This window comes from Staurois parvus, unplaced genomic scaffold, assembly GCF_062004578.1.
Source record: "Staurois parvus isolate SC_StPar_1 unplaced genomic scaffold, SC_StPar_1.0 ptg000137l, whole genome shotgun sequence".
Classification (NCBI taxonomy): Eukaryota; Metazoa; Chordata; class Amphibia; order Anura; family Ranidae; genus Staurois; species Staurois parvus.
The window spans coordinates 10,841,400-10,865,436 of record NW_028317933.1 but is presented as its reverse complement, the minus strand read 5'-3'; the positions used below and the strand labels follow the sequence as shown (position 1 = coordinate 10,865,436).

The 24,037-nt window shown below is 43.9% G+C and overlaps 1 protein-coding gene across 1 annotated transcript; it reads right to left on the bottom strand.

Annotated features, from left to right (window-relative positions):
- Nucleotides 1-1,376: 1,376 nt before the first annotated feature.
- Nucleotides 1,377-20,419, bottom strand: AAR2 (AAR2 splicing factor). Its single transcript, XM_089673345.1, has 5 exons — nt 20,384-20,419; nt 15,155-15,698; nt 11,091-11,308; nt 4,217-4,446; nt 1,377-1,924 (listed from the first exon to the last, which is right to left on the bottom strand). Exons 2-5 carry the CDS (start codon nt 15,694-15,696, stop codon nt 1,703-1,705), a joined length of 1,212 nt encoding a protein of 403 aa, XP_089529471.1. The 5' UTR covers nt 15,697-15,698; nt 20,384-20,419; the 3' UTR covers nt 1,377-1,702.
- Between the last annotated feature and the right edge of the window lie 3,618 nt (nt 20,420-24,037).

Here is a 24,037-nt window from a genome sequence, read left to right as displayed (position 1 = left end):
GCTCCGAAACACGTTACCACCCCCATCCCGTCACATCCGATGTTGCGCTTCATGCCTTGTTTTGGATACACAGCCATCTCTGCTCCGACTTCCTGAGTCTGACGGACCGCGTTGCCGCTGGACGCCCCATTCTTTATATCAGGAATATCGGCTACCACATGAGCCTTTTAAAATGTTAATCTTGTAAGTGTATTTTACTATTTGTGAATTATTAAATTGCCAATATTACACTTAGAGGCGCCTTCCTTCTTTTTATGTTAACTTACCTTTTAACTATTAAAGCTGTCATACAGTCTACATTCAGAGGCGCTGTGCTCCTTCTTCATTAGAGTCTGCTTCCCTCTACTGCAGCTTGCCCTGTTATTAAGACTGCTTGCCCTTCCCTTCGCTCTTGGATTCCACATCCATTGGATTTCATAGAGACTATATGGACTGCTTATTCCATGCTCCTTTCTATTTTCTTGGTTTGAGTATTAATGGATTTTATTGGCAAGAATATTAAATTTATTCTGGTAACTGAAATGAACGCTCAAGTGCTAGAGACGTGTCTGCTCAAAAGCTCCTCTCCTAAATGCGGTGTTTTTTTTTTTGTTTTTTTTTCTGCCCGTTGACGCGCCTCTTCTAATATGCCTGTAAACACCCATGTCTGACACACAGGCTAACATAGAGGTGCACTTACAGGCAGAAAAAGAAGACCTAAAAATGCCGCTTTTACAGGCATATTAAGCCCTATGTACATGAGCCCTTCGTAGACACAGACAGATATTTGTCAAGCTATAACAGGAAGTGGCTGAACAAGGCCCTTCCTGGCAGGATCAACAGATATTATTTTAATGAGCTGCATATTGAAAGGATAAGTTCACCTTTTTTAAAAAACAATAGGAAATGCACATCTTTTTGCAGATAAAATGTGCATTTATTATTTTTTTTACTTGGAGCCTGGAAAGCACGGCATCCGCAATCAGCAGATCACAGGGGCCATGCAGCACTCAATGCAGACTTGTCAGTGTATCTGTCTGCTCATACCTCATACAGGCAGACACTAGCTGACGGGAAGAGACAATGAACTACCAGAGTGCTGAAAACAGCACCATAGTAGTTAATTGAGAACTACAAGCCAACAGCCACAAAGGCTGCCGGTACTTGTAGTTTCCCAGTCACAGGCAGCAGCAGCTGCAGGAGTGGGAACATGTTCCACCCTAAAAACAGTTGGAACATGTTCCCAAAGATGAACTTATCCCTTAAAGATATTAGAATTCTCTTGAAATTATATTAACATGTTAAAGAGAAGAGCTTGGGTGTGTGTGTGTCTTGAGTGCAGTGTTTTCATACTTTTAAGAGGAGCTTAGATAGGATTCAATAGTGAAGCCACAAGATAAAGAACAGAATAGACATATCATTTAATAAAACTTAATCAAATAAGTTGAAATCAAAAGTCGGTGTGCCATTTTCCAGCAACCTCTAAAAAAGTGTTACCCAATATACAGTAATGCCACTGACTAGGAACCATAACAGCAGACTTTGCAGGCCCAAACTGAAGCCCTGAGACACATAATAAACACCTCTGCCAAAGATCCCTGTCTACAGCTCTGACCAGTTTCTGTGCATGCTGCCTCTCCATCTGTACATTGCAGCAGAAGCCACATATTGCTGTACAACCGATCATTAGTGTGGTGTGATGTCTTGTTTGCTGTATTACAGACTATGAAGGGAGGGCGGTCTCATTGTTTCCTTCTAGGGTTGTGTTTTGGTCTCCTTTCTCACTTTCCCAATCCTCGGGGAGCTGGACAACAACTGGAGCACAGTCCAGAGGCTCCTCTTCAAAGTCCCACTGAAATTTCTTGGTAAGATGGGCTCGGAATCGGATGGCTCTCTTCTTCAGGTCTTTATTCTTAGACTGAGAGCACAAGAATGAGAACAGAACCTGGAAAGAAAAACAATTAGGTACACATTACATCAAAAGAGAAACTCTATGTTCAGCAGCTAATGACTTATATGCTATACTATGACATTGTTAAACCATCTTTTCTGTCACTTTAAAATGTCTTATTGGGCCAGTTTAGTTCAAATGAATGCTTACTGCTAGAGAACAGTCCGGCCGCTGTGTAAGCCATCATATACCGCAGGATCTTGTGCTGCATACAGTAAGCTATGCTGTCTTCTTGGCTGAGCCCAAACACACTTCCCTTCTGTGCCCAGAAATAAACAAAAATCGGTCCTAAGGCATCTCAGCCATTCCGGAACAGCCTTGTATTTTTATCAATGTAGACAAGATGTTCTCTGGTTGGCCTAGATGAGAGGCAGGTAGATGAGCCAATCAGAAAATGCTTTGTAGGACTTGGCAATGAAGACGATACAGCCTACCGTATGCAGCACAAGCAGTGTATTACAGCCTCCACAGTGGTCAGACCATTCCCAGTGAAGTGACTGGCCTCAGGTGATACACAGATATGACACGAATTCTACTACATATGTTTTACCTGTTTATCTACAGTCTTCTCAACATACGATAAAAGAGCTAAAATTTATAAAGCTTGTCTGAGAGTTCAGAAAAAAGAAGACGGACCGCTGAAGTAACACTCTGCAGAGCTCAGCGAGGAGAGCACTGACAGCTGATTGGAGAAAAGGGAGACACCCCCTCCACTCAGCAACAGAGCTGAGGCTGTCAGGCTGCTAGAGGTCCCTCCCGTCACCAGTTTTCTCTTGGTGTCAGGAAAACTTATCAGACGTGATTCATGTGGGTAGCAGAGGAACAAAGCAGCAGACTGAAATGACACTTAGAGCTTTTAATTACAACTACACACTATAGAGGGATATGCTTTGTTCATATTTCATGTCTAAGGATTACAACCACTTTTAAAGAAAAATGTTAGCTTTCTATATAAATTCAGTTGCCTCTAAATCAAAATCTGGTGATTTTTTTGGACTATTTTTCCCTATTGCAATGCAGAAGCACACATTATGTGTGTTGATGCGCTATTCAATTTGAATGGGCAAATCAGTGCACAGTTCCTCAAAAAACATCAGCTGCAGTTTTAGCCATGATGGGGTGTATTGGCGTGATTTCATTTTGCAAGAACCTTATATAATGAGTGTTAACACATAACAAAATTGTCATACTGGGTAATGAGTTGTACAGACGTACTGAGTTTTCATATTGAAGAATAAGCAGCGAGAGACATTTACAAAGGCACCGTCACCACTCCCTGAAAGGACAAGGTGGCAGTTTCACTTTAACCTCCCTAGCGGTATGATTATTTCAGATTTTTGGTGCTGAAAGCGGTACCATTATTTTGCATGGAAATATGTAGTTTTTTTTATTGTAGGCTGTAATTTTTAGGAATAACTCACTGAAATCTGTCCGAACAAGAGTCTAGTAAACATCCCAGGGATGATAAAATTTGAAACACAAAATCATAAATTATAATTTAATAAATAATCATAAAAAATAATAATATAATAATAATACATTTAATTCAATAATATAATCAAACCGAAAACACTGAAATTTGAAATATAGCGCCAAGTTCACACATCACTGAGCAAAGTCGCAAAATCGTTTTCAGTGTCTGATGACGAATTTCTCCACAAATCATTATCACTCAATTCTGCAAGTGAATCTGATTTACTATCGCTGTTTTCTAGCTGATCTAAACCCGCTTTTGACCTAAAGGGACGCTTTTTGGACGCCATGGACTTTTCTAAGTTTCCAGGCAGAAAGAACAATCAAAATGCAGACAGAAGAGGACAAAGCACTCGGGACAAAATGTATGTGAAATGGTTTGAAACAGCAATGTTTTACTATGTAAAATTCGTTTTGAAAAAAAATGAATTTTTTTTTAAATTTTCAAATTTCCCGCCGCCCGTACATCCCGACGTCACAGGGATGGAACACAGAAGCCGGATGCCGGCATCAGCCAGAGATGGCCGGGGACGCTGCAGTGGACACATCGCGGGAGCGCAGGACAAGGTAAGTGCTGCAGGGACTCCCTATGCAGCGCCGCATGGTAAGCCCGAGTGTAGCTCGGGGTTACCGCTTTTGGTACTGACATTTTACCCCGAGCTACACTCGGGAATACCGCCAGGGAGGTTAAAGCCCTGAATTGGTATTGCAAGCTTAATCTATTTCAGTACAGAGACTACAAGAGATTTGACATTTCAGGAGGTTTTTCAGCAATGACAGCCTTTCACTAGAGGTGTACCATAATGAATTTACCTGCAAAGTGCTGGTCAGGAAGTTGTTCTGAGACACAATGTCTATGAAGAAGTCTGTGGGCACCTGGGACAACTGGTGATACAGGACGGAGATAAGCTCACTGTACAGATCTGGGTGCTGTAGGGAGTAGGTCTCTGCTCGACACAGAAGGTCCAGCAAACCCTTCCACTGCTCAAACCCTTCATATACATTTCCCAGGAGGAAACACACAAAGGCAAACTGCAGTTCAGCTGAGGAAAAAACAAAAACAGATTATATGCATACATTTAAAAAAAAAAAAAAAATGTTGGATTGTTCTGTTCTGGGAGATAAGAGTACAGGGAGCAGCTGCAACTGCACTTTTATGAAGGTATTGAAAACTAAACTTCATTTGTAAATAAATACACATGAAATATACAGAATACTGGATTATCAAAAGGTTTGGTTTTTCTGTTCATCCAGTTCTAAGATTTACACAGCACTGCCACACAGCAGAGCAAGATGGAGGATACCACGTATAGGTAAGAAAAGCGATGGCTTGCCGACTGTAAAGAAGCATCAGCCAACTGATGAGGTCATCCCTCTGCTCTCACTTCCTATCAGCATGTTCATTGTACACACGTGTATGCAGCGCACCCGATTGGCTCCTAGAAGTAATTCCCCTCTCTCTGTGGCTATGTATTGTTGCACAGGGGAATGCAAGAAGCAAATATCAAGTCAAACTTAGGAACTTGCATTACTTTTGTGTGAAAAAATAAATTTAATGATATTCTGTATGTTTGTGAAAGTTTTCATTTATCTAGATCAGCCTTTTTCAACCAGGCACCCTGGGGTGCCTTGAGGGTTCTTCAGGGGTGCCTCAGCAAAATGTCTAAAAATTGCCCAAAATTTGTATACCAGCCAGCAGGTCGAACAAGCGTTTTAGCTACACGAAGCCACTTTTTTCATTGTGCACCATGACAACCTTCTAGGTGCCGGTGACCTGACAACTAATGACATCATTAGTTGATAAGGAGGATGTCAGCTGCCTGCACAGCATCCTCGTTTGACCCTCCCCCGCCCGTTAGTTCTGGGGTCTCATAGCAGCTCTCAAATGCTGTAGAGTTAGGAACTAAAGAATATCGGGGTGCCATGAAGAGTCTCTGCATCTTACGCATGTATTTGAAAATGTGTGCTAACTAAACCCCTGTTTTTAAAGCATGCGGTTAGGCTAATTTGGTTTGTTTGCAGGCTGGTTGGTAAGTAGAGCTGGGAATTTTTCTCTTTTATTGTTTGACATGCGTCGCCCTTCCATGTGCTCCTTGCTGTGAAGGCCAGTTATAGACTGGGGCAGTGGCCATTTTTTGTACTGTTGAATTGTTGGTCGAGGGGGTGCACTAGACACCCTGGCTGCCATTGTGCTATATGCTGAGTGTCCAGTGCGCGCCTGTACCTTTAAGGAGGGGTGGGCTCCCTCAGGTTCACCTGCCCTCGGTCTATCCATTAAATACATGAGCCTCTACTATGGGGGCTTTCAAAATTTGTAGTTAGGAACTGCAAATGTGTGCTAACTAAACCCCTGTTTTTAACATAATGTTAGACAGGCTAATTCGGTTTGTTTTCAAGCTGGCTGGTAAGTTGAGCCAGGAATTTTTCTCTTTTGTTGTTTGACATGCGTCGTCCTTCCATGTGCTCCTTGCTGTGAAGGCCAGTTATAGACTGGGGCAGTGGCCATTTTTTGTACTGGGGTCACATTAATTCAGTTAGCTGAGGGAGAAGAGAAACATTGGCATACTAGTCAGTACCAGTGTGCACAAGTGTATTTGCTTTGGAAGAATAAATCACCTCTAACGTTGGGTGTCCTACATGTGTGGATGTTGCTGCGTAATATAAAACTGTTAGAAGAGTTTTTTTACATCTTAGAATGGGGTACCTCAAGACTGAACATAAATATAAAGGGTGCCTCGACTGAAAAAAGGTTGAGAAACACTGATCTAGATCATGATATAGTTAGTAGTTGGTCACATTTAACAGGATTCGTTAATCTGTAATGTTGAAGACATTGAACATTACAGAAGTTGTGAATCTTCTTAAGTATTACAAAACAAATCCAGTTAAATGTGACAAACTGCTATCAGCCATATAATAATATAGAACACATACTGAGCTGCAGTCATTTCTGTCTTTAAATCTAACAGGACTTACATAGTTAGTCTGGCTGAAAAAAAAAAAAAAAAGACAAAAAGTCCATCCAGTTGAACCATAAAAAAAAAAAAAAAAAGTTATAATCCTATACCCAGAATTGATCCAGAGGAAGGCAAAAAAACCCAGCAGAGCATGATCCAATTTGCTCCTGTTAGGAAAAAAATTCCTTCCTGATCCCCCAGGAGGCAAATTGGATATTCCCTGAATCAACTTTACCTATTTTATATCCAGTTAAGCTTTAACCACTTCAAGTCCGGACAGTTTCACCCCCTTCCTGTCCAGGCCAATTTTCAGCTTTCAGTGCTATTACACTTTGAATGACAATTGCGCGGTCATTCAACACTGTACCCATATGAATTTTTTAGCATTTTTTTGAGACAGATAAAACTTTATTTTGGTGGTATTCACCACTGGGGTTTTTGTTTTTTGCTATATAAATGAAAAAGTCTAAAAATTTGGAAAAAAAGTGTTTTTCTTATAAAATTTTGCAAATAAATAAAATCTTTCTTCATAAATCTTGGACAAAATGTATTCAGTTCTCTTTTTAGTAAAAAAAAAAATAATAATAATAATTATATTATATATATATCTATATATATTCATCCCAAAATTAGTTTATAACCAAAAATTATAATTTTTCAATATTTTTTTTATATTATTATTTATGGTTTTTTTTTTAACATACTGTTACCCTAGCAGTACAGTGTCACAATATTGTGACTAAGTGATTTTTTTTTTCTTTTTTACGCTGATTGCTTTTACACCCAATCATTTCTCCTCTCTGGCTGCATTCTTACAGCCATTGTTGTGAATAGCTTGGTACCATGTGACCTCTGTGATCATTCACAAATTTCACATATAGTAAGCAGTGATGTCAGAAGTGACATCTTGCTTACTAATATTCATGTTATCACTGATTGGCCAATCAGTGATTACATGATCGGGACCTCACACAGAAGTCCCATACAACGATTGTGGTGCTGCGTACTCCCAGGGAGCGCGTACAAACAGGGAAGTGGGGAGGACGTGTATAAACGGCTAACCGTCCCTGCACTGCTCCCGTCCAGCCGTTTATATACATGGGCCGGACGGGAAGTGGTTAATGAGGTGGGCAGCACAGTGGCTAAATGGTTAGCACTTCCGCCTGGCAGTACTAGGGTCGTTGGTTCAAATCCCAACCATGGCACCACCTGCCTGGAGCTTGCATGTTCTACCTGTGCCTGCGAGGGGTTTCCTCCAGGGATTCCGGTTTCCTCCCACACTCCAAAGACATGCTGGTAGGTTAATTGGCTCCTGTCTAAATTGTCCCTAGTATGTGTATGTATGAATGTGAGTTAGGGACCTTAGATTGTACGCCCCTTGAGGGTTAGGGACTGATGTGAATGTACAATATATATGTGTAAAGCGCTGCGTAAATTGACGACGCTATAGAAGTACCTGAAATAAATAATATGCAAAGTGCAGTAAATCAGAGAATCCAGTCATCTTTAATTGCTCAGATGGGTGTAGACAGGTGATCAGACTGGTTGATACGCATCACTACACTTACACTGTATTACCAATCCAGAAAAAGGTTTTCTGCCTTTGAAGCTTAAGTGTAAACTCATCCTCGCCCCTCGCGGCTTGGCTGAAAAGTGGCTTGGCTTTTCTCACCCCAACACAGATTAGCCATGCTGAATCAAAGCAATGGATTACTAAGGTCGGCTTTCACTGTGCTGACAGAGTAAATAGCAATGCTGAACCAGCTCAGCAGGGCTCCAAAAGCAGGAAAAGCCATGAAAGTCAGCAAGAAGGGCCAAGTGGTCAGATAACTGCCATTCTCTCTGTCCCTAGTTATCAAAGCTCATATATTAGATGCAAGAGCTGTGAAAATGTGGCCCTCCACAGGGGCTGGTCCTACTACACTGTGTGCACAAGGCAAGTTGTATTTTTGAGACTTAATCTCACTATTGAACAATGCAGCAGTGTTCTCAGTCAATCCAAAATGTTAATGAACCTCAAATCTGAATATTTAAGTAAAAGTGATATTTTGGATTTCTTAGGAGAATATTTATGTGTGCAGAATTATTGGACAACTATTAGTGTGCACAATTATTATGCAACTAAATGAATGATGGAAATTTTCCCATCTCACTTGTTTATTTTCATCTGTTAACCACTTCCGTGCAGCCCTATAGCAGAAATGCTGCTACAGCGCGGCACGGGTGCGCAAAATCACGTATATATACACACCTGATTTTGCAGTTCTGGGTAAGTAAGGGGCGCACGCCCTACCCATGCCACCATTCGCAGTTTTGGCTGTCAATCACTGGGTCCCGACCGGTGATTCTCCGCTGGCACCTGGGGATCTCCAAGTATTGCTGACGGGGGAGAGACCTGTATGTAAACAATACAGATCTCTTCCCTGTCAGCTTCCTGCACACTGCATGCAGAGCCATACAAAGCTGTGTGCTTACAGTGTAAAGCACACACAGCCCACATAGCAAAACAGCACACAGTTAACCCTTTGATCGCCCGACATGTCAACCCCTTCCTGCCCAGTGTCATTAGTACAGTGTTAGTGTTTTTTATTAGCACTGATCACTGTATTGGTGTCACTGGGAAAGTATTGGGATTTTTTTTTTTAGCAAAGACGTAGCAGAATACATTTTGTCCTAAATTTATAACAAAATTTTATTTTTTTAACTTTTTTACTGGATATGTTTAATAGCAAAAAGTAAAAAATATAGTTTTTTTTTTCCAAAATTGTCGGTCTCTTTTTGTTTATAGCGCGCAAAGAAAAAAAAAGAAAAAAAAAAAGAAAAAAAGGGACCAATATAGCCACCCTTCTTTTCAATAAGGGTCATAGGCCTCCCATTCATGGAATCAGTCTGTTTCTTGAGCTGTTGATGATCAACTTTTTGTGCAGCAGCAACCACAGACTCCCAGACACTGTTCCAAATAGGGTTTAGGTCAGGTGAGAAAGGGGGCCATGTCATCACTCTTTCATCTTTAAGGACTTTACTGGCTAGCCATGCAGTGGAGTATTTCAATGCATGCGTTGGCACATTGTCCTGCATAAATATCAATCTTCTTGAAAGATGCAGACTTTTTCCTGTACCAATGCTTGAATAAAGTGTCTTCTAAAAACTGCCAGTAGGTTTGGGAGTTGATTTTGAGTCCATCTTCAACCTGATAAGGTCCAACTAGCTCATCTTTAATAATACCAGCCCATACCAGTACCCCACCTCTACTTTGCAGGCGCCTGAATTGAAGTGGAGCTCTGTACCCGTTATTGATCCAGCCACGGGCCCATCCATCTTGTCCGTCAACATTCACTCTCATCTCATCAGTCCATAAAACCTTCGAAAAATCTGTCTTCAGATATTTCTTGGCCCAGTCTTGACATTTTAACTTCTGTGTCTTGTTCAGTGGTGGTCGGGTTTCAGCCTTCCTTACCTTGGCCATGTCTCTGAGCACTGAACACCTTGTACTTCTGGGCACTCCAGGTAGGATGCAGTTCTGGAATATGACAGCACTGGAGGATAATGGGTTCCTGGTAGCTTTCACGCCTGATTCTTCTCAAATCTTTGGGAGTTAATTTGTGTCTTTTTTTCTTGCAACCCTGTTGACTATTTCCAATAAAATGTTTGGTGGTTCTGTGGTCACACCCCAATATCTTAGCAATCTTAAGAGTGCTGCACCCTTCTGAAAGATGTTTTACAATTTTTGACTTTTCAGAGTCAGTTTTTTGGTCCATTTTGCCTAAGGCAAAGAATCTGCCTAATAATTATGCACACCTGGATATAGGGTGTTGATCTCCTTAGGCCACACCCTCCCTCATTACACAAATATCACCTGATATGCCTAAATCTAATAAGCATTCAAGTTTATACAGTTTGGAGTTTGACAATATGCATAAAAATGATGATTTGTTAAAAATAATCACTTGCCTAATAATTGTGCAGTGCAGGCTCAGTAGATATCCTATTACAAGGGGGGGGGCACAAAGTCCAGCAGTCTATTTCTCCCTCTGTAAAGCAATCTACGGTGGATGGCTTTTCAGAAGGTGTTAGAGCAGTAGATACAAGACTTTTGGGGGGCTGCCTCCTGAACATTTGTTTTTTTTTTAGGCTATTTTTTTTTTCAATCCCAAGGGGGATTTTGTATTGAAATACCATGTACCAAGCCTTTGGCTCACAGTTGCAGCGCACACTCATTGACCTCAGTAGGTGAGTTTGACAGGTGGTATCATCTGTCAAACTTGACAAGCGGAGTTTAATTTTCCATGGCCACAAAGCATCACTGGCACTGCATGAGTATCATCCCCTCTGGCTGCCTTGGTAGATTTTAGATGGGCAGTCAGTAAAACCACAGCTAAATCACCTGTTTTACCACTCCTTTGGGGTGTATGTGAAAGGGGACAAACGTCTTACTATTTATAGTGGATATCACAGAAAGTTGATTTCAAAAGTTATTTAAATGCCTTTGGGGAACAGGAATATAATTTCCCGTTAGAGCAAACCAAGCCGATGGATGTGTGACTTTTTTGCCCAGTAAAAGTGCAGCCCCCTTGAGCTTGGGGCTGCATGGAAGGTCACGAGATTTAACAAGTTTGCCAGCAATTAAACAGCCCAGTGTATGTGTTTGTGAACAAAAGAGACATGACCAGCACACCTAACTGGAAAGGGTGCAAAGGGCAAACTCTGCAGACACAAACATTTTCACTGACCTAGTATATAAAAAGGCTTTTCTGGGTAGAATTCATCTATCAGCTGCCCTAGGGCATAGGACAGGTCCATGCTGTGCTGTGTGACTTCAGCGGGAGTAGCATTCTTTGGGTACATTTTCTCCGGAAGTGTGCTAAAGCGGATCTCCGTTCCTTCTTTTTGTTTCATCTGTGGAAGTCTTGACATGCCCTCCTTATAGTTCTGACACATCGTGTCGTATCTAAACATGGAGTAAATATATCAGTGTGAAAGTATATCACGTCACCCTTCTATAAACAGCTACAAAATTCTGAACCATCAAACATCCTTTCAGGTCGATGCTGTTGCAAAAAGGAGGCCATATCGTTTAACCATTTTAGACCTGAAGATTAATTAAAACTCCCAAAACAAATATTTTCTTAATTCAGAGACCCAGTAGAAAAAAAATGGTTGCATTTTAAAATATAACACAATATTTGCACCATTTTTTTTACTAAATCTATATTTACAATTAAAAATATGCTTGAATTAATTTTAGTGCACACAAACACAATATAAAAAAAGATGAGCTTGCATCAAGTAAATACAGGGGTTGCACAAAAATATGGAAACACTACATGATGTGCAGGTGTTAAAGTGACGATGTTTTGCCCTGAAAGCGGAAGTGATTTAACATTCTTTTGCTTTCGCTGTGTGATGAGACACCTAGCTAGCAGGTGGGAAGCCTCAGTTTCATTATTCATTGCGTGCGTTGCTAGTAATATGGAGTCATGTCAGAGCTTACTGAGCTTCAAAGAGGGCAGATTGCTGGTGCCCACTTAGCTGATGCCTCTGTGACTGAAGTTGCCAATGTATATGTTGTGTCGCAAGGTACAGTAACAAAGGTTATGACGGCATATACAGTTTCCGGGAAAATGTTGTCTAATAAGTGCAGTTGATATGGTCAACTGACCGAAAGACAAAAAGGACATTGCGCAGGATGGTGACCCGGAAAACCACTGCTGCAAAAGTGGCTGCAGAGCTCAATCTCAGTCTTCCAAAGCCGTATCCACAAAAAACAGTGCAGAGGGAACTCAATAAGCAAAACATTCATGTGTGAGCTGCAGTTGCCAAACCACTAGTGACCGATATTAATGCTTAGAAGAGGAGAGAGTGGTGCAAAACCCATAAATTGTTGACAATCAATGGAAGACTGTAATATGGCCTGATGAATCGAGCTTCACACTGTTCCCAACACCGGACGTGTTTACGTGTGGCAAACACATCCCAAACTCAGGGGTGTATTTACCACAAGGCAAACAAGGCACTTGCCTAGGGCGGCATTTTTCAGGAGGGGCAGCACCTCTCCCCAGAAGAAGAGATGGAAGAAGGGACATGCGCGCCATGGGAACCAGGTGGGATCTGAGAGAGGCTGTAGGCTGCTTGATGGTCTATGTAGAGCCCGACTCTCGTTCTCAGGGATGCCCGGAGCTGTGAAGATGAGTGTCTTTCTATCTATATACAGTATGGGGGGGGGGGGGCAGGGGTGTTGCTGGTCAATGTCTGGCTCTTTCTGCGGGACGGAAAAGGGGGGGGGTGTTGATCAGTGTCTGCGGGGGCAAACGATTTTTGTGTTGCCTAGGGCATCACAAAACCTAAATACACCACTGCCCAAGCTTACAACCAGGACTGTCTTGTGCCAAAAGTAAAGCACGGTGGCGGCACAATCACGGTTAGGGAAGCCATATCTTGGTATTCTGCAGGCCCCATCATCAGCTTGAAAGGTAGAGTCACTGCCAGGGACTATGTACACATTTTGGCCGACCATGTACACCCCATGGTGCAGACACTGTTTCCCGTAGACAGTTTCATTGGAAGATCTCCCCTCTATTTCTTTTCTGGGGACAAGCCAAAATTTGGGATTTTCTTTTACTTTCAATGATAATGGTAAACAGAACAAATGCAGAGGGTGAATCTCCCTAAGGGGGGCACAGACAACAATAAAACCCATTAGGTAGCCCAACCCCTTTCCACCCTGTTCAAAAAAAAAAAAAGTTTTGCCTTTAGTTATACTTCATTGTCGCAGACTCGGCACTTTCCTGGCCAAAGAGGCAAGAAATCGACAGCTTTATACCTTGAAGTGTTCAATGTTGACCACTTCCAGGTTCATTCATCACAGGTAAGATTAGCACCTTATGCAGAAAGTGATAGAAAGCCACCTGAATCACTTCTACTACATAGCCGGCAACCAGGAGTAAAAAAAAAAAAAAATGCCAAAGTGCCTTAGCAGCTGGGAAGCCGTTTTAATGTTGGCTCTGCCCCCATTGTAATACTTACATCATCAGCAGCAAAAGGTTTAAGGATTTTAACTGAATACATTTTATTAAAGAATCTGAAAGTGCCCTGTGTAGAGCAAAGTAACATGTTCATCTAAAAATGTAAGTTCAGTCTAAACATTTTTTTTTGTTTTTGGATACAGTGGGAAATTGGAACCCCTGTTGGGTTTTTAATGTTATTTAGTTTGAGGTGATTGTAGCCGTATTAGTGCATTTGCGACAGAAACCATTGAGTACTGTCCGTGATACTTTTTTTATTTGCACTAACATACAATTTTGAGGACAAGCTTTCGGGGTATGTCCCCTTCTTCAAGGTCTAAGCAGTACTACTCAAAGTTAGCAGAATGTTAGAAGAGATGCACTGTTGATCTGTGTTTCCTTTGTGATTAGGTTGGTTAACTGCTTCTTTATGCGGCTATATGCAGTATCTTCCCTTTTGTTTGAGTTGATTGTAGCCGTATTAGTGCATTCTAACATTCTGCTAACTTTGTGAGTAGTACTGCTTAGACCAGCAATGGGCAAACTACGGCCCGCGGGCCGTATACGGCCCGGCGGACCTTTTAATCTGGCCCGGCGGACCTTTTAATCCGGCCCGGCGGACCTTTTAATCCGGCCCGGCGGACCTTTTAATCCGGCCCGGCGGACCTTTTAATCCGGCCCGGCGGACCTTTTAATCCGGCCCGGCGGACCTTTTAATCCGGCCCGGCGGACCTTTTAATCCGGCCCGGCGGACCTTTTAATCCGGCCCGCGAAGCGTGACAAACATCGGCTGTCAGAATGTGTGTAGGTGGGGCAGCGTGAGGAACGTGAGGGGAGCTAGGCTCCTCTCACAGTCCGCCCTGAAGACCGGAACGGCGCGGGAACACGGCGAGAGGAACGCGCGGAGCAAAGGTAAGTGAATTAACACAGGGGGGACTTACTATAGGGGGGAATAGTACTATGGGGGATGAAATACTATATGAGGGATGAATATGGGGGATGAATTAATATGGGGGATGAATTACTATAGGGGGGATGAATTACTATATGGGGGATGAATTACTATATGGGGGATGAATTGCTATGCCTACTATGGGGGAATATTACTATACTTACTATGGATGACACATACACATCATTCATCTACTCTTGGTCCGGCCCCCGGGTCCAATATATGAACCCATTGCGGCCCTCAAGTCAAAAAGTTTGCCCACCCCTGGCTTAGACCTTGAAGAAGGGGACATTCCCTGAAAGCTTGTCCTCAAAATTGTATGTTAGTGCAAATAAAAAAAGTATCACGGACAGTACTCAATTGTTTCTAATGTTATTTCGGGATTTCCCCTTTCATGTGTATCTTCTTTCACTCACCCATTCATTTCAGCCATCAGGAACAAACAAAGGAAGACCTTTGTAAGCTACAAGAGGCAAGTCAGGATGGCGGCAGACCTGAGTTTGTATGACGTGCACTTCTGAGCTGCAAATGCTGAGGCATACACGTTTACTTTATAATACACTTAATAGTATGAATATCCATTAATCATCATACAGATTATTAGGAGAATATTCTCAATAGGCAGGCATCACAAACCGCTCTTATTACAGATATTGAGAAATGAAACCAATATGGTCATGATCCTCTCTATTGCAAATGCTGGACCAAACAGGTTAATATTAAGGGCTCTGTCCAAGTCTTCATATTTAAATGCCGTTCTAGTTGACTAGGCGAGTATGAAAAAACAGACTTTAGACCCAGCTAGGCCAGGCTCCATAGACTCCCATGCTTTCATATTTACCTGGGCAAGTTGTGCTTAGCCCGATCCTCTGTGTGGGTCATCTTCTCAGTAGGAAGGACCTCTGGGAAGGAGTATATTGTCCCACAGGCAGGCTGCAACCTTAGCATGTCCTCTTTAGTAATGTGGCTTGTTAAGGATACCCAGAGACGCATGCTTTCATAAGGATACGGCCCCAGGAATGGATCTAAGGAAGGAAGCTCTTCCCGTAGATTTTCAGCCTCCTCTTGGGAGGTAGCAACCATCTCCTCTGTTTGAGCATCCAATCGCAGGAGGTGGATGGCCCTCTGCTCCAGGAAGAAGAAAATGCCAGAACGTGGCCCAGTTTCCCCAGCAGCTCCCCTCAGCCTCTTCACACTATAGTGGATAAAGTGGAGTCCTGGAGGTACCATCTTCACCCCTCGGAAACGAGGACCAACTTCCCAGCTGTTTAAGTCTATACCGAATTCCGAACCTTCTGGAACACCCAAAATCACAAGTGTGGCTTCTTCAAAGAACAGCTGCCGGGCCAGATCAGGATCCATTTCTGTAGAGGAGCCCGCCATTTCTTCACAATAACAAAAAATGAAGTTAATTACAATGCAAGACAAGTAATGCCACTCAAGTTCTTCTATTTGGAGGATCAATAAACATTAAAACACAAACTTTCATGCATTTTTGAACCTTTACAAGAAAAATAAAGGAAGAAATATTCCCTTCCTCCCATGTTAAAGTGGACCTAGCATTAGATATATTTTCTATGTTAAGTGCATGCATGCCAAGTAATGTGGAAGTGTAATATTCTTAAGCGTGGGTTTCCTCTGGGTACTCCAGTTTCCTCCCACATTCCAAAGACATGCTGGTAGCTTAAATGGTTCTTGTCTAAATTAGGCGTAGTATGTGTATGTATGAAGGCAAGTGAGGAACCTTAGATTGTGCACTCCTTAAAGGTTAGGGACGGACGTTAAATGTACAATATATGCAAAAGTACTGCGTAAAATTGACAGTGCTATATAAGTACCTGTAATAAATAAATAAGTGGGCACACACAGAAAAGCAAACATAATTTTGCACAGTGAACTGGACATATCCCTATAGATCAGGCATTACTAAATGGCGGACCATGGTCTGGATACGGACCATGTCATTGTCCCCTCCGGACCATCACAATCCCACAATTTAGGAGCAGGTTCTTTCCCCCTTTTGACGATCTCATCCGAGGAGAGGATACCACTGTGTGAAGAACAGGGGAAACTACTGTGCAGTATACATGTGTGTGTATGTTTGATGGGGAGCGGAGCAAAACACTGTGTGGAACAGCAGGGGATACCACTATGCGGGAGGCGGAGGACACTACTGTGGGAGTTCATGTGAAGGGGGCAGAGGATACTACTGTAGGGGGTGATGTGAAGGAGGGCAGAGGATACTACTGTAGGGGGTGATGTGAAGGAGGGCAGAGGATACTACTGTGGGAGTTCATGTGAAGGGGGCAGAGGATACTACTGTAGGGGGTGATGTGAAGGAGGGCAGAGGATACTACTGTAGGGGGTGATGTGAAGGAGGGCAGAGGATACTACTGTAGGGGGTGATGTGAAGGAGGGCAGAGGATACTACTGTAGGGGGTGATGTGAAGGAGGGCAGAGGATACTACTGTAGGGGGTGATGTGAAGGAGGGCAGAGGATACTACTGTAGGGGGTGATGTGAAGGAGGGCAGAGGATACTACTGTAGGGGGTGATGTGAAGGAGGGCAGAGGATACTACTGTAGGGGGTGATGTGAAGGAGGGCAGAGGATACTACTGTAGGGGGTGATGTGAAGGAGGGCAGAGGATACTACTGTAGGGGGTGATGTGAAGGAGGGCAGAGGATACTACTGTAGGGGGTGATGTGAAGGAGGGCAGAGGATACTACTGTAGGGGGTGATGTGAAGGAGGGCAGAGGATACTACTGTAGGGGGTGATGTGAAGGAGGGCAGAGGACACTACTGTGAAGGGGGGACTGGGATCTACAGTGGGGATCTTGATGTGAAGGTGGACTAAGGACACTGATGTCAGGGATGGTTTACACCAAGTTACTGTGCAATTCAGAGTGATGTCATTTTCAGCCCATTCATTTGAATAGGGTGAAATTTCACCAGATGACACAAAAAAGTGCATGCACTACTTTTTTCGAAAAATCACTGCACCAAATCACATGATGCTGCGGTACTATGCAATCTGGTCAGACAAACACATTGCGTTTGCGATCTGCATTTGGGGTGTCGTTAATAAATTGACACCCACTGCAGATTGCACAGGCAGTGCATTTTGAGCACCGTGTGGTAAATGCACACAGAATGCACCTTTCCCGCACTGCATTCTGGTGTGAACCATTCCTAAGAAATGACTTGTGAAATAGGAGAGGGCTGTAATGTGAAGGATTGAAGTCATCACACAAACATTCAGGACCTCTGCTGGAAGAAAATTTTACTGATTGGAACTTTATGAATTTTAATGAAGTCCATTGAAGGCTATAGAACCAAAAATGCAACTTTTGCATTTAAAAAAGTCCCTGACCCTTTCCAGAAAACGTGGAGATGTGAACATGTCCCATAGGAAATCATGTTAAATGGACTGTAGTTTGTTTCTATAAAACACAAAACACTGTGGGAAACGCTTAGGTGTGAACCTAGACTAAGGTCTTCCAACAACTATGTAGTACAAGGAGCTGCCAGTTTAGGTAGGTCCTCATATTATATGTTTGGTAAATCTAAAGTTGTTTGTACAAAGATTGTTTGGTCAGATTTCTATCATGTATGGTGACCCTTAGGGTTTGTTTAGATTTGTGGAAGCCCTTGTTGCCCTTTAAAAAGCAATCCACAGTGGGTTGCTTTTCAGTGGGTGGCTGACAGGCAATATGTCACCTCCTCAGCACCTGATTTAACCCTTAAAAGCCCAAACCACTGCACACATTGCATGCAGTTGCAGTGCAGCCCCAGTCATTTGAATTGGTCATGTTCAGCAGCTGTACTGCCCACCAAATGTGACAAGGCCTGTGTACAACTCCGTCTGGTCACTGTGTTGGGTATGGTGGAGGCTGTAAAACTTCATCTTGACCACCTATTTTTACTGGTAGTTGGTTGTTCTAAGATTGTCTGGTCAGATTGTAATGTGTATGTTGACACTTGCGAATGGGGCCATCCTAACCAACCCAGCGGGGGGTTCCCAGTGATTAGTTGCAAGTGGCAACCCTGTTGAAAGCAATAGAAAGCTGCCAGCTCCTGCAACTAATCACAGCTATTTGCCTTTAATTGTTCATGGAGAGATTACCTGGAAATTACATGTCCTGAACACAGACTGTCCAGGGCCCATCATTTGCAGGCAGCAGCTCCATAAGTGATTACATGCAAGTGGCCGCAATTAGATGTGGGAGCCGTCAGCCTTCCATTACTTTCAACATGGCTGCCACCTGCAGCTAATCGCTGGGAATCCCCGCTGGGTCTATGTAATCACTACAAGTGTGAATGGGGGGGGGGTAAGCTGGCCATACATTTTATTTATGTATTTCAGGTACTTATATAGCGCCGTCAATTTACGCAGCACTTTATATAATATATATAGTCAATTCCCACCAGTCCCTAACCCTCAAGGGTCGTACAATCTAGGGCCCCTAACTCACATTCATTCATACATACTAGGGCCAATTTATGTGTTCGTTTATGAACCAGCGGTAAATGATCGCTGCTCAGTTCTCCGGCATTCTCAGAGAACACAGTTCTCCTGTGAATGCCTTTTGTGTAGTAGTTCTCCGAACGAAGGGAGAACAAAACGGTCTGCAAACGCTGGAAAACGGCTGATTTTACTATAATCTCGCGAGATTACAGTAAAAGATCAGTTCACTAAGCAGAGGTAAATTATCGCTGATTAGTTTGCAGTTCCTCCGATTCTCCAGCTCTGGGCTGGATAATCTGGAGGGAGAACACAGATCTCCAGTGAAGGGCTGAACATGTTCTCCGCTGATCTCGAGTGTCAAACTGTGAATGACCAGAGAATAGCTGCGATCCTCTGAATTGTAGCTATTCTGTGTCATAAACGGACACCTTAGACAGGAGCCAATTCACCTACCAGCATGTCTTTGGAGCATGTGAGAAAACCGGAGTAACCAGAGGAAACATACGCAGGCACAGGGAGAACATGCAAACTCCAGGCAGGAGGTGCCGTGGTTGGGATTTGAACCAGCGATCCTGGTACTGCCACGTGGAAGTGCTAACTCTTTAGCCACCGTGCTGCCCATGGATTGAAGTTCAGCAGGGACACATTTCCATCCCCATATGGCCACTGTGGCTGAACAGAAGTAGATCTACTGATCATCCTCTCCAGTTCCCTGGTCTCCTCCTCCCATGCCTGTCTCCAGGGCTTCCCCCATCCTCTGGATCTCACTACCCCAATCCATCAGACTGTCACCTTCAGGCGCACCCTGAAAACCCATCTCTTCAGAGAAGCCTACCCCGCCCTCACCTAATTTGCTGATCTCCTCCGCTCTTCCTACCACTCCACCCCCACAGCGATTTCCTCCTGTACCACTATCCCCTCCCTCCTAGATTGTAAGCTCAAAGGAGCAGGGCCCTCGAGCCCCTCGTGTATTGTTACTGTACTGTCTCGAATTACAATGTACAGCGCTGAGCAAACTGTTGGCGCTATATAAATACTGTATAATAAATAATCTTCTGTCCAACCGTGTCGGAGTTTAGTTGCTCGATCAGCCCTGCAGGCAATAGGCTGATCTGTGTATTCTGACAACGGGGCAGTCTCCCTGCTTTCCCAATACAATGACACAGCGAGGGAGGATTCCTTCATACACAGACAATGTGTGGATGGGGAAACCAGGTTCCCTTTTCACTCAACCCACTGGCTGAACAATAAAAACTGACATCTATGGCCAGCTATAGTCTGGTGATACATCTTTGTGAATGGAGCCTACTGGATGGCAGAGACCATCATACAAAGTGCACAGCAGGCCTAGAGCAATGCTCCATCTGTAGAGGACTCTTCTCCCTCTCTCCATAACTAGTACAGAGGACAGCCAGAGCCCTTCCCTGGAGGGGGCAGCCAGAGCCCTGCCCTGGAGGGGGCAGCCAGAGCCCTGCCCTGGAGGGGGCAGCCAGAGCCCTGCCCTGGAGGGGGCAGCCAGAGCCCTTCCCTGGAGGGGGCAGCCAGAGCCCTGCCCTGGGTGCACATCCTGCCACTCACACACGGTGCAAATACTCAGCACTCACCTGTCTGCAGCTCCACTTCCGGTGTCCCACATAACTCTTCCCCCAGAAACATAGCACGGATATCCGGGTTCCGCCTCTACACTGCGCCTTGTAGCTGTGTGCTGAGGAAGGATGTCATGGGGCAGATACAGAGCTAGAACACTGCCATAGAGAGTCACACCGAATATGACACACAGATGTGAGTGTTTCAAGAAGAAATAAAGAATAAATATATATTCATGGAGGGTTATACACTACCAAAATAAATTCTAGGAACACTTTCTAATCAGAGTCTAGCATCAAGTCAATGAAACTCCTGGGATAGTGATCTGGTCAGTGAAGTAGCAGAGGGGGTTGTTAATCAGTTTCAGCTGCTTTGATGTTAATGAAATTAACAACAGGTGCACTAGATAGGCAACAATGAGACGACCCCCAAAACAGGAATGGTTTTACAGGTTGCGTTTTGCATCTAAAATCTGCCTAGCAACAAGATAAATTTAAAAAATGGGAAACAACAGCAAAATGCATCAAAAACACATAAAAAATGGAAGTGCAAAAACGCAGTGCAGGAAAACCTCAAACACAGCCTGCATGGTGTGAACCTCACCGTAGGCAGCCTGTCGTCTCATTATAGCTCCAGGTGATTCTTTCAGGATGGCTGCCACGTGTGCTGAAAGCTGCATTTTCCATTTGTGGTGCATTCTTAAAACCTATGTACCATTGCGGCAAATCAGCAGCTGTAGTGCCAGGCATACATGGTGATACTTGTTGCTGATCTATCTGTGCTCAAAGGAAATAGATATTCAGTTTGTGTGTGCCGCAGATATTAATTATAGCACAGTGTCCTCAGTACTGTGTTCAAAGAACTTTTTTGAAGGGTGCTGGCTAGCTCTTCCTTAGGGATCGTTCGTACAGGTGGTGGGAGGGTGATTAAAATAGGTGGTTGAGCCACGAGTTTACCACCCCCATGTCATGTTTGGCAGACAGTACTGATGCCTAATGCAACTCATTCAACCATGTGTAATGTGTGAGATTGTGGCATAGTTGTGTGGGCTTTTCAGGGTTAAAATAGGTGATGGAGAGAGATGACATATCGCCTCCCTGGCACAGGTTAACTAGCTTCTGAAAAGGGATCTACTGTGAATCACTTTTCAGAGGGGTGACAAGTGCTTCAAGTGTGAATGAGCCCTTACTGTTGTAACTACATATCGTGCCCAAGCCCTCCTTTGTGTACATCTTTTACAGATCTTCAGTGCGCTGGCTTTGCCTGCATAGAAGCTTCTCATGGGGTAGTACAGATTCCTGAGAAAGAAGACATTTGGCACAGAACTCACAGAACCCCACGGAGGCAAAAAGAATAATAGCCTTCCTTCAAAGGTGTTCTTATCTGCTAAGCATACCACACATCCTCTTTGCCATATCACCATATTAGCTATGTAGGATGTGGCACCTACAGACTTGGCTGCTGTTAGAAACCAGGGGGCCCCATGCAGCCAACCTGACAGCACCCCCCTCTCCCCCCCCCAAAAAAAAAACCCACAGATTACTAGGCTTCAGTTATGAATGAACACAGTGAGTGATCAGTGCCAATCACTCATTGTGTTCATTCAGGAAAGGAAGGGACTAGTAAATGTAACATATTTACCGGACCCTTCCCCCACTCTCCATACTGAAGAATCCTATTGTGTGCCTGCAGCTGCCAGTAGGAAGGAGAGGATGAAATCTGGCAGCATTTTGGGGTTGGGTGCAAACAGGGGGGCCTGGAAAGCAGGGGGAAACCTAAGGTGCACAAGAAGGGTGATGGGTACTGCATGGGGCAATCATTGGAACTGATCCCGTGTGGCTCTCTCTCTGCAGCAGATTCCAATAAGCCCCCCACCCACAGACCCCCACAACCACAGCCCAGAGTTGTGGGAAAGAGACCCCACATCAACATGGGGACAAGGTGCTTTGGACAAGCACCCCCCGATGTTGAGGTCATGTGGCCTGGTATGGTTCAGGAGGGGGGGAGCTTGCTCATCCCCCCCCTTTTTCATGACTTGCCGGGCTACATGCTTGGATAAGGGCCTGATATGGATTTTGGGGGGGACCCCCACGCCGAAGGGCTTGGTATGGATGGAGGGGGGGGGGGGGGACTCCACACCGTTTTTTAATTATTTTTTAATTGCTGGCAATTATTTCTTTTACATTCAGCTGTCAGTGGGGAACCTCGCTGACAGCTGAAACATGATTTTCACTACTAAAATACTGCATGACTTCATAAAATAACTCATGTGGTATTTTAGTAGAGTTTTTTAGTGGATTCAAATGTTTAATAACAAAAAATTGCTATGCGGTATCCTACTCGGATGTGGTAAGATACCGCTTACAGATGTATAGTGCAACAAAAGTAGTGCATGCACTACTTTTGAAATCGGTTCGGCTCCAAGTCGCCTGGCATGCAAATCGCATGCCAAGTCACACCCGATGTGACCGGGGGCTTAGGCATGTAGACATGCAAGACAACTTGCTGAAATTCAAACCGAGCATCAGAATGGGGAAGAAAGGGGATTTAAATGACCTTGAACGTGGCATGGTTGTTGGTGCCAGACGGGCTGGTCTGAGTATTTCAAAAACTGCTGATCTACTGGGATTTTCACGCACAATCATTTCTAGGGTTTGCAGACAATGGTCCGAAAAAGATAAAATATCCAGTGAGCAGCAGATGTGTGGAGGAAAATGTCTTGTTGATGTCAGAGGAGAATTGGCATGGGGGATATATTCTTTGCACTAGCAAAGTGTACCTAAATAAAGAGGCCGGTGAGTGTATCTATATGTAGCTGAGGCTACATACAATTCATACAGCGCTCCCAGATGTTGCATCTGTTAGTGAAGGTTAGAGTTCATTTGGACCAGCTTGCTGCAAACAAACTATTTAAACTTCACTAAAAGCATCCTGCAGTCTTCTGGCTGGTCTGTTGATATCACAGGTTTTTTTTCATTTTTTTTTTTCTCCTCGGGCAGCAAGCAATAGGCAATCCTTACATTTGAACAGCGCAGTGATCCGATATATGCCAGGGGGTGTGTCCATGACAAAATGGGCTCACAGGGAGTGCGTTAGATGACACTAGGAGGTTGATTTACTAAAGGCAAATAAACTGCGCACTCTGCAAGTGCAGTTGCTCCAGAGCTTAGTAAATGAGGGGGGACTCTGCTGAACTTCCGTCATCCAATCATGTGCAAGCAAAAATACATTTTTTTTAAACATTTTCCTTGCATGTTTGGGCATTCTTTGCAAAGTGAAGCCTTGTCTCATTTACTAAGCTCTAGAGCAGCGGTTCTCAACCTGTGGGTCGCGAGGCTGGAGCAGGGGTCAGCAAGGTAAGTATCATTGGTGTCAGTGGGAGGAATAGTGCCCCATCATTGGTGTCACTAACACCAATGATGGGGCACTATTCCTCCTACTGACACCAATGATGTGGCACTATTTCCCCCCCACTGGCACCAATGATGGGGCACAATTCCTCCCTCCACTGACACCAACGATGGAGCACTATTCCTCCCCCCCACTGACACCAACGATGGGGCACTATTCCTCCTCCCATTGACACCAACGATGGGGCACTATTCCTCCCCCCACTGACACCAATGATGGGGCATATCCCCCCCACTGACACCAATAATGGGGCACTATTC

Coding starts and splice junctions, on each gene's coding strand:
- AAR2 (XM_089673345.1), bottom strand. CDS start 15,696: ATGGCGGGCTCCTCTACAGAAATGGATCCTGATCTGGCCCGGCAGCTG. Junction 11,309..15,154: donor GCTAAGCACAACTTGCCCAG/GTAAATATGAAA, acceptor CTCCATGTTTAG/ATACGACACGATGTGTCAGA. Junction 1,925..4,216: donor TCCTGACCAGCACTTTGCAG/GTAAATTCATTA, acceptor TTTTCTTTCCAG/GTTCTGTTCTCATTCTTGTG.